General features: G+C 41.2%; 1 protein-coding gene across 1 annotated transcript; it reads left to right on the forward strand.

Moving 5' to 3' along the window:
• The first annotated feature begins 292 nt into the window (after positions 1-292).
• egr1 (early growth response 1) lies at positions 293-4,423 on the forward strand. The gene is made up of 2 exons (XM_058397164.1): positions 293-939; positions 1,752-4,423. Exons 1-2 carry the CDS (start codon positions 738-740, stop codon positions 3,101-3,103), a joined length of 1,554 nt encoding a protein of 517 aa, XP_058253147.1. The 5' UTR covers positions 293-737; the 3' UTR covers positions 3,104-4,423.
• The last annotated feature ends 7,471 nt before the right edge of the window (positions 4,424-11,894 follow it).

Genomic DNA, 11,894 nt, shown 5'->3' on the forward strand with positions numbered 1-11,894 from the left:
TGGCATGGCGGAGCGGGGTCTTCCGGCTGGTGCGCGACAGGGAAACCCGAATATTACCGAGCGCGTTTTGCTTTCCGGGTTGAACTCGAGCGATTTTGCAGCGAAGAAGCGACGGACGTTTTTCTCTCAATTTATTGCACGGACATTAAAGTTCAAAAGCTCCCCGATGCGCTTCTTTTTCTCTCTTGGGCGAGCGTCATGTGTCCTCGGCTGCAGTGCCTAAATATGGGCTTCCTCCAGTCCATATATGGACATCTACGTCACGAGGGAGTGTATATAAAGGACTAGGGAACCTCGGGCGCGGAGGAAAGAGCGCTGAGAGCCCAAGCGACTCAACGGCAGATAGATAGCTGTTAGACAACATAGTGCGATATAAATCTCTGAATACAGTTTAAAAACAACAAAGTATTGAACTGAAAATAATAATAACAACAGAAGCAAAGCGTCTGAGAAATAGACCCAATCTGTTAATGTTAAAATTCAAAATTTTGACGGTGTGTTATGATTAGAAGGACACACTGAATTATCCGTTTTGAGGGGGTGAAAAAAAGTGGATTTTTCTTACCCTTTTGGACAAAGCAAAAAGGAAGGAAAGCAAGCAAGACACAGTGAGGAGGTCAGCCAGAGAGAGGAAGAAGAGGCAACACAGCATCTTCACCGTTCTCGTCCCAGAGGGGCTACCTGCTGATCTGTCACTGCACGCTACTCTGCACGCCACACACACTCCAGAGAGAGAGATGGCTGCAGCCAAGACGGAGCTCCTTCCTGCTCTGCAGATCTCAGACCCCCTGAGCTTCCCTCACTCCCCCATGGATAACTACCCCAAGCTGGAGGAGATGATCATGCTCAACTCTGCGGGGATCCTGAACGCCTCCGCACCCGAGGGCACCGGCTTTGGCTCCGGGGAACCCGGCGAGCAATACGACCACCTGAATGGAGGTAAGGGCGCAAACATTATGCATTCTGCTTTTTGTAGAAACGTATATTTCTTCCAGAGGGGTGAAGGATTGCTTCATATGTATTCAAAAATGCAAACGAGGTTTAAAGATTTCTATTTGGCATCGCTGCAATATCACTGTGGAAAACTAAATCATGCTTATTATTAATTATTAAGTTTTATATAGCATTGTTTGCAACTCATCATATATATATATATATATATATATATATATATATATATATATATATATATATCTGTCTATAAAAGCATTAACTTATCCTTAAAATGAATCATTAAGACATCAGATTGATCAGATTGCAATCATCTATCTAAAACGTACAGGTTAATTTAAATGGCTTTTTTATGCACCAGCTGAACTGCAGATTGATTAAATTATCAGCTGCTTTTAGCCATGTAATGGAATTGAAGAGCTGTGAGAGTGGGAGAGAGAGAGAGAGAGAGAGAGAGAGAGAGAGAGAATAAATGCAGATGTCTTAGCTTGTGCTGGCTAAGAAGTGCTTGTCTCTGAGGGAGCTCAGTAAATGTGTGTATGCTGGGGATAGCTCAGCAGCGAATGTGTGTGTATGTGTTTAGGAGGGGTGGGGGGGGATCCTTCTGCTTCTCCATCAGCACCTGCTGCTTTGTCTGAGAGAGTGGGGAAACACAGACTCCGCTTCCAGCGGGGTCTCCCATCTCAAACACCTCAGGGCTCTTTAATGTGCATTAATGTGTCTCAGAGCAGCTGAGAGGAAAACACTCATCCGGAACATGGTTCTCAACTTTCTGCTTTTTGTTGTTGTTGTCTCTGTAGATACTCTCCCTGAAATTGCCCTGGGCTGCGAGAAGACCCTGGCTGAGCAGAGTTATGCCACTCAGCGGCTGCCCCCCATCTCCTACACGGGCCGCTTCACCCTTGAACCCGCCAACTGTAGCAACAGCCTGTGGGCGGAGCCTCTGTTCAGCTTGGTCAGCGGATTGGTTGGTGTCAACCCACCCGCCACTTCCATCACATCTTCTTCAACAGTCCATGTCACTCCCTCCTCCTCACCTGTTTCAACTTCAAGCTCGTCCTCCTCTTCCTCCTCCTCTTCTTCAACATCGTCCTCGTCGACATCCAGCCCCAGCCTGAGCTGCTCGGTGCATCATAGTGAGCCCAACCCCATTTATTCAGCTGCACCAACCTACTCCAGTGCCAGCCCTGACATCTTCCCTGAGCCTACTGCCAACTTCCCATCAGCGGTGGGCAGCAACCTGCCATACCCGCCACCGGCTTACCCCAGCAGCAAGGCGTGCGGTCCAAGCTTCCCTGTTCCCATGATCCCTGATTACCTGTTTCCCCAGCAGCAGAGCGAGATCAGCCTGGGTCCGGTTGAACAGAAGCCCTTTCAGACGCAGCAGCCTTCACTTACACCGCTCTCTACCATCAAGGCCTTTGCCACACAGACAGGCTCGCAGGAGCTGAAGAGCGTCTACCAGGCGCAGCTCATTAAACCCAGCCGCGTGCGCAAGTACCCAAACCGGCCAAGCAAGACACCACCCCACGAGCGGCCCTACGCCTGCCCTGTGGAGACATGCGAGCGGCGCTTCTCTCGTTCTGACGAGCTCACACGCCACATCCGCATTCATACTGGCCAGAAACCCTTCCAGTGCCGTATCTGCATGCGCAACTTCAGCCGCAGTGACCACCTCACCACTCACATCCGCACGCACACTGGTGAGAAGCCCTTCGCCTGCGACATCTGCGGCCGCAAGTTTGCCCGCAGCGACGAGCGCAAGCGTCACACTAAGATCCACCTGCGGCAGAAGGACAAGAAGGCTGACAAAGTCACCTCAGTCTCCACCACCATCCAGAACTCCATCACCTCTGTCTCCATTTCAGTCCCCTCACCCGTCTCAAGCTACTCATCTCCTATCGCCTCCTACCCATCTCCAGTCTCATCCTTTCCTTCTCCGGTAGCCTCCTGCTATTCCTCTCCCGTGCATACATCCTATCCCTCTCCCTCCATCGCCACCACTTACCCATCTCCTTCCACCACCTTCCAGGCCCCGGTGGCCACCTCCTACCCCAACTCTGTGGTCAGCAACATCTACAGCTCTCCGGTTACGACCCCGATGACCGACATGCAGACATCCCTTTCTCCACGGACAGCTGAAATCTGCTGAGAGCTTCCTCCATCCTGTCCTCCAGGTCCTCCATCACATTCGCTCCCATCTGAGAGGGTGAGAAAGTGTTAACAGACTTGTTAATCTTTTAATTTCCCCTTCTGCAAAAGCACTTTTCTGGCCACAATCTCCATGACGTTGAGTTAAACATTCAAACAGTCAAGGACTCAAAGACATTTGAAAAGAAAAAGGACATTTTTCCTTTTATTCTCTTGCCTCAAACACAAGGCTTTCAAGACTTCTAAGGACGAGAAAGTAAAGCAACAGGCTTTGGCAAGTTTCTTGGTTTTCCTCCTGAGTGTAGAAACATAAATGAGGAAAAGGACTATATTGTTGTAAACTAATGCCTGCAGGTTTCAAGCTTAAATGTCCTCAAAAGGCATTTACAAACAGACATTAAGTAATATACATAAGCTACAGTATATGTATATTGTACACGTGCCATGTTTGAGGTTTTTTTTGTTTTGTTTTGTTTGTTTGTTTTTACTTTTTAGTACCATTGTTGTGAAAATTGATTTGAATATTTTCATTGTATTATCCTAAATTGAGCAGGGCCATATTTTATACATTCTGTAGTACGTAGTGAAAATGCTGTGATAAGTTTTTTGACTCTGTTTGGATAAAGAGCACTTACGTATTCTGACGCATGTGTAAGAGTAATGTTACTTTCTCTTGTTTTGTAAATATCATCCACTGGTACTATTTCTCTTTCTCTCTCTCTCAAATGTGACATCAAAAGGTCTGCTAAATGGAGGGAATTATTACAGGAAAAAAAAAGCATCAAATCTTCAAAAATTTTCGGTGCCTTTTGAGAAGCCTTGCAGATATTCTGACAGATACGTGCGAGTGGATGCTTTGCATCTGGCCTTAAGGTTTAAGGGATTTTTATTTTCTTCTTCTTCTTTTTTTTTCTTCCTTTATTCATAAAGTCATTTCAAGGAACGAAGGGAAACAATATGAGGGCACTGCTTCATGTTTTTGGGATGTAAGCAAAAAAAAAAGAAATCTATATTTTTGTAACTGAAATGTACATATCTACAGGAGTTGGAATGCTGTAGTTACCTACTGAGTAGGCATGGGATTTTTTGTATGTTATTTACATGCAGTCCATTATTTTGTTGTAATTTTTATTTTGTATTTGTGTTTGTTTAGAAAAGTGACTGTTTTGGCTTCTAAACACATTGAATGCGCTTAACTGCCAATGGGATATTTGGTGTACAAGATATCCTTCCTAAACAGATACATGAATAAAATATAAATATATATATACATATATATTGAATATATATATATGTATATAGATATATATACAATGTTCAATCGTTGTCTCATGTTTCATTGCTTAGCAACAGGTCTGAATATTTCCACACATGGTTTCACAGATATCTCTCCAAAAAAAAAAAAAAAAATTAAACTGCATTAAAAGAAACAGCTTTTATCAGACTTCACAGGTTTTCAGCTATTGTAATAAAAAAAGTATTTTATTTATATGAAATAATACACATACTGTATGCAAATACATATAGACATATATACACTAATATACACATTAGTTCAAGTAATCAGTCCTTTAATCTATTATTACAACAACCAACACGCAACATACATCTACTGGTTTTTACTTTCTGCTGACAGATTTTATTTGTTTGGAAAAATTTCATTAAGGGCACAGCCTTTTACTGACAACAGCAATGATTTATAAAATAATTCTTTATTATAAATAATTAAATACACTCAGTTCGGTTCATCTTACCATCAGGACTATCTGGATGCAAGAATATAATTAGAGCTGCAATAACACAAAATTAAATTAAAAGGAATAAGAATAAATAAGAATTCTTTTTTTTTTCTTTGTGCATTGTGGCTCCAGACATATAATATCTTTTGCAAAACAAAAACAAAAAAATTATAAATAAATAAATAAATAAATAAATAAATAGCTTCATGCTATTGGCATAAAAATTCATATACACTATTGGAAAAAGAGATTCCTTGGGGTTCTATATATTGTACTATTATATTATATTATATTATATTATATTATATTATATTATATTATATTATATTATATTATATTATATTATATTATATTATATTATATTATATTATATTATATTATAGTCTGGTGTTATGATCTAACATTTACATGGTAGTAGAGATCACACCCTTCTTCTTCCGCTCCTTATCAGCTGATCAAACGTCTTCTTGGCATCAGGAGTATCAGCAAGTTATTATAAGACATTATGTGTGATTGTGTCTTCATTGACTGTGTGCAGCTTTGGGTTTAATTAATTATACACCCAGAGCAGTATGGGTAAATCAGTCAACAATTATATGAAGCCCTTGAAATGTGCTCGTGAGCCCAGGTTTCATTATCCAGACGGCTTTTAAGATTAACCCTAATATTTCTCAACTCTACGCTGCTACATGACTCCTTGACAAAAGGGTAATGACAAGCTGCTGGAGTTCATTGCTATGCTGGCAAAAAGAACAGAGGAAATTGAAAGCTTGCTCTCTGACCCTACTTTTCTTTTTCATACAAGCGCCAACGGTATCAGCATCCAGATTCAGTGAACACACAGTTCATACGTATGTATACAGGCAAGATTGTTCGAATATAACTACTAAATACACTGATCATAACATTATGACCACCTGCCTAATATTGTGTTGGTCCCCTTTTGGTGCCAAAACAGCTCTGACCCATCGAGGAATGGACTCCAGTAGATCTCTGAAGGTGTGCTGTGGTGGGCCCCACCTCTCAACTTAAAAGACATAAAGGATACTTTTGATAGATACTGACCACTGCAGACCGGGATCACCCCACAAGAGCTGCAGTTTTGGAGATGCTCTGATCCAGTCGTCTAGCCATCACAATTTGGCCCTTCATCAAACTCGCTCAAATCCTTATGCTCACCCATTTTTCCTTCTTCTAACACATCAACTTTGAGGACAAAATGTTCACTTGCTACCTAATATATGCCGCCCACTAACAGGTGCCATGGTGAGGAGATCATCAGTGTTATTCACTTCATCTGTCAGTGCTCATAATGTTATGCCTGGTCGGTGTATGTAGGAACATGTACGCTAAGATTTATATCTATAGAGATCTATAAACGAATAATCTCAGTGTAGTGAGCTTTTTAGAGTCCATTTCCTCCCATATGTCCTCAAAGCACACAGAAGATCTTCATTAAGATGTTCACAATCCAAATGGAAAGACTAAAGTCAGATTTCAATTTAGGCAAAGCTGTAGGGTGTGACGGCAGAGCTGGGAGCTTGGTGAGTATGGGTGGGATTTTCCCAAAGTATGAAGCAATACTGGTACCAGCAATCCTACCACAAAATAAGCGCAAATGCAAACATAGCTAAAAGTGGAATAACAAGAGAGGAGGTTAAGAAAAATAACAAAAAAAAGCAACATAATTAAAGTAATTGGTCTCAAAATCCCAAAATGATTTTCTATAAACGGCTCAAATGACACCAGATATCTGCTGTGTTCTGCTGTGAGCTGGAATGATGAAGAGTGCTGCTTATACACACTTACAGATACACACTGAGGTCAATATACTTAATACAAAGTGTGTAATATGTGCGTTACAGGAATATGAAATATTACGGACAAAGCAGGAAGTACAGGAAGTACAGGAAGAACAGTCAGAAGAGAGAAATGAAATTAAGACCAGCTTTTCTCACTGTGTTGCTACTGTTTTAAAAACCTCGCATATACAGATCAGGCATAACATTATGACCACCTGCCTAATATTGTGTTGGTCACCCTTTTCCTGCCAAAACAGCCCTGACCCATCATGCACTGTGTATTCTGACACCTTTCTGTTAGAACCAGCATTAACTTAGCAATTTGATAAACAGTAGGTCGTCTGTTGGATCGGATCACACGGGCCAGAAAGAATAATACATTAATAAGTGTATATTTACATGTAAAGAGTAAGTGCTTTGTAGACTCAATCAGTATAAAGAGATCAGTGTCTAAAAATACTGATAAGCTAAGCGCTGTGATGAAGAAATCAGTACAAGAAAGCACACATTAAGGGTTTTTTAAAATAAATAAATAAATAAATAAATAAATAAACCAGCTTGTATATCTTTTATCTAGCTAACTCCTCAAGTTCCAGATTTTTTTTTTTTTACATTTTGTTTTATATGAAAACATAACATTTAGTAGCACTTTGACCTTTTTAGTTACTATAATAAAGCAATTTGGAAAAATATGTAATTATATGGATGATAAGTGTTGGGGAACAAAATATAAAAAATAATAATGATTTAAATACAAATGAAAAACAAGGTAAGTAATGGCTTGAAGATGTTTCACACTTAGCCACTCATCAAACATTTCCTCATTTTCTATTTCTTTTCATTTCCCTCTCCCCCGAACTTGTATACAACAGGTCACTGTTTCACACTCCACTACAATCCCAGATGTGTGGTCACTTCAGAACGTTCTGAGCCTCAAACTCCTTTTGGAAAGGCTTCACAGCACTGCGCTGTGCATCTGTGCCAGGACTAAATAGAGCCACAGGGGAGGAGGGTTTCAAAGCTGCCATCCGGCTGCGAGTTTAAAGGCAACTTTTGTGACAACGTGCTCCTCGCGTCCAACTTGAGAGCAGCGGATAGTGCTTTCAACCACGCTGGATGTGTTCATAACATTTTCCCTTTGCTGCTTCTCAAAGCGTCTGAGTGCCTCGTGCTCTTATCAAAGTTGGCTAGAAGACACACACTGGGCCTGTTCTGTTAGCAGGGAAAGAGAGAAAGCAGGAGAAAGGGATAGAGAGAGATGATACACCCTTCCTTTTCTCACACTTGCTATGACGCTAGATCATCGATTCCCCAAATGTAGTCCCACTTCAAGGCTTTAGCCTTTGTTAAAATATGTGTTTGTTCTCCTATTCTTTTTGGGGCCTAGTGCGCTGGGACAAAAAAAGAAGAAGTGTGCACTCGGTCGCTTCCCCCTTGTCTCTCCATCTCTGTGCGCACTTAAACTGGATATGCTAATAAGACCCCTGCCTATTCTGATGCAAGGTCCATCTGCGGCTCCTTCGCTCGCCCTTTCATCCTGCTACAAATGCCTCCTTATTGCAGCTTCGCCCTCGGGCCTTTTAAGATCCCTTTTTGAAATATGCTGTTTGATAAGCAGATCATTGCCTAAGTCCCTGCAGTGATTAGGGCCTAGCTTTAATGTACCAGCGACAGAGAGAGAGAGAGAGAGAGAGAGAGAGAGGTGTATGGACTGAAGAGTACAAGTGTCTCTGTGATTATATTGAGGAAAGATTGCTTATGATTGTTAAAATATCTGCACATAAAGCCACCATAACATACAGTGTACCTAATAAACTGACAACTCTAGGTGTAAATATTTCCCTCATGATCATTTCATTTAGTTTACTATTACCATGATGTCTTCCTTATGGATTCTTCTAACTAAGAAATGAAACACTTAATAAAACTGTAGTATCTTTTCAATAACAGTAAATCCCAGAGTGTTTGTTTTTTCCTTTGCCAATGATTGCATTTATTATTGCTTAAAGAACTACATCGTATATTTTTATCCATTTTAAAGTTACATTCAGTGTCATTATACATGCTTAAATCAAGTTAGTTCTTGTTACTACTTAAGGTCTAACAGCTATAAACAGTCATTTGATCTCTCTCTTTGCAAGTTAATGAGAAAAATGCAGTTGGATATAGAGGAACTGCAGCATCCTCCATACTACTGCTGCACTTGTGGTAGCTTGTAAGTGGTAATTTACAAGTTGTAACAAAAGGGGAAAGGTCATTTCGATATGTGAATTTGGGGGGGTGGGGGAATGACATCTTCATGTCTTTTATTTGCTCCTCCAGAGCGTGTTCATCTATCTTCTGTACCGTTTATCCTACACAGGGTTTCAGGGAACGTGAAACCTATCACACGTGACTCGAGCCACAAAACAAGGGACACCCTGTACAGGATGCCAACCCATCACCCAGCACAATCATGGACAACTCAGAGCCAACAATACACGTCTTTGGACTAGCGTACCAAGAGCACAGGGAGAATATGCAGGGTATGTGCCAGAATCAAACCCCTAACCCTCAAGTGTGAGGCAAGCATGCTACCCACTAATCCACCGATCTCCCCTTCTCAGAGCATATAAAGCTCATGAAAGTTTCTTTAAGAACACTCTGGTACAATTCCACGAGCGTGAACATGCAGCAGTTAGGACTGACATTTAAGTACAGCAACAACAGTTGGTAGCTTAGCAACAAGCTACCTGGTTAACGTTAGCAATAACGCTTACATTAATGATTGCCGATCAAAACAGTGATGAAGAGTGTTATAGATTTTATTGTGGATTAAATGATCTAAATCTAAATCTGGGTCCACAGTCAAGGTTGTACACAAACACACATCTATATTCTTCTTCTTCTTCTTCTTCTTCTTATACTTTATGCCATATATTAAGTACTGAACTAAATTTTATCAAGTAACGCTGTACAAACCCACACACACACCCCCCTTCCTCTGCTGCATGTCCGTTATCGCACAGCCACATGTTGATTTCGCTCTTTGCCTCATTGACTTTCCTCATAAATTCTCACCCTAAAGTGTTTCTCTTCTATTCCTTGCCTTTTCCTGCTGTTCTAACCATGCAGCTGTTCAGGTGGATAACACAAGCTAGGCGCTACATGAGCATTTCTGTGTGTGTGTGTGTGTGTGTAGCCTCGCTGAAGCTGCTGAAAGCCGCCACTACTGGTGTAACTGGTGTAAATGGCTTAGCAGTGACACACTCACACACACACACACACAGGCACACACACCTGCTCCCTGCCTCATCAATAATGAATTTGGTTTCTGCCAGTGTAACTCCCCCCGCTCCACACACACACACACAATAACAACACACAGGCAGCTGCATTCATATAAGCAGTCCAGATCTGCAGCAGCTGATATCACATGTAATTTCTCCCTGTCAGTGTTTATATCTCACTGCTAAACATCTGTGTCATCGTTCTCACGCCTTTCTCCAGATGAGCATGAACAGGAAACGCAGCGACTCACAATCTCAAAGTGTTTCTGGACCACTCTTTTGAGCTTTATTGCTTAGTATACGAAGACCTAGGGAATACAAATGATATTTAATTTAATGTCTAATGATATTAAGTAAGTATAAGAATCCTGACACTGTGATGCTCTGTTCGGTTTGAGTTCATGTTTCAGGGAGAGACAGAAGAGATGGAGAGGTTTTAGGGGATTTGTGGGAGGGATCAGGGGAAGGAGTCAGGGGGAGGGGTTAGGGTATTTCTGAGAATTTTTATCTGAAGAATGTGATTCTAGTTTAAGATATCCAGACACATAGTTACTATAAATTATTATAACGCATGCCGAGTTGTTACATTATTCGTCTGATTTGACATATTATGTGTATGATGTGATTTGATACCAGTGTTTCTGTATCCAAACATCTATGTCACTGAACTGCTTTAGTTAATATGAATACATAGTGTTGCCATGTCACTTACCACAGATATGGACTTGTTTTAAGCTCAAATGGACACAAAAACAATGACAATAACAATCATTAACATGTGCACATGTGTACTGTGATGTAAATGCAGATGTAATCCACATCTGTGTGTCATATCTGCATGACTACCTGTAATTTAACTTATTTTACTCTATACTGAAGGTCTTCTTCTTCTATGTACATACATACACTATATTGCCAAAAGTTTTGGGACGTCTTCCTTTACATGCGCATGAATTTAATATGGAGCTGCCCCGCTCTTTGGCTCAGCTATAACAGCTTCAACTCTTCTGGAAATGCTTTCCACAAGGTTTAGGAGTGTGTTTATGGGAATTTTTGACCATTCCTCTAGAAGCACATTTGTCAGGTCAGGCACTGATGTTGGATGAGAAGGTAGGGCTCGCAGTCTCCGCCTGGTTGAGGTCAGGACTCCACTCTAATTCATCCCAAAGGTGTTCTATCAGGTTGAGGTCAGGACTCTGTGCAGGCCAGTTAAATTCCTCCACACCAAACTCGCTCATCCATGTCTTTATGGACCTTGCTTTGTGCACTTGTGTACAGTCATGTTGGAACAGGAAGGGGTCATCCCCAAACTGTTCCCACAAAGTCGGGAGCATGAAATTGTCCAAAATGTCTTGGTATGCTGAAGCATAAAGAGTTCCTTTCAATGGAACTAAGGGGCCAAGGGGCCCAAACCCTAAAAAAACATATAATTATACATATATAATTTTACATTTACATGTTGTTAATGGGGCAGCATGTTGGCTTAGTGGTTAGCACTGTTGCCTCACAGCAAAACAGTCCTGGGTTCGAACAGGCAGGTGGATTGGTCATTCTAAATTGCCCATGTGAGTGTGTGTGGTCTGTTTATATGTGGCCCTGTGATGGACTGGCGACCTGTCCAGGGTGTACCCCTGCCATTCGCCCAATGTGTAGGCTCCAGCAGATCCCTGTGACCATGTTTAGGAATAAAGTGGGTATAGACAATGGATGGATGTTGTTAATTTGTTTGTGTTGTAACTGACTAAGCTGCTGTAACACAGGAACAAGATTTCCAGTATTCATTTGGATGTAATATTCTGGAGCCAAACATTGACTTTTTCCTCACAAACAAAAAGGTTATTTTTTGCTTTTTTTTTTTTTTTTACTTTTTTCAATAAGCTCATGTTGTAACAGTTTCTGTTGTAAAAGTTTGTTTCCCCGTCAGACACCGGCGTAAGGACACGTGCCTCTATGAAAGAAAGGCAATCAGATTGCAGAAGATT

The sequence above is a fragment of the Hemibagrus wyckioides genome, linkage group LG08, assembly GCF_019097595.1.
Source record: "Hemibagrus wyckioides isolate EC202008001 linkage group LG08, SWU_Hwy_1.0, whole genome shotgun sequence".
NCBI lineage: Eukaryota > Metazoa > Chordata > Actinopteri > Siluriformes > Bagridae > Hemibagrus > Hemibagrus wyckioides.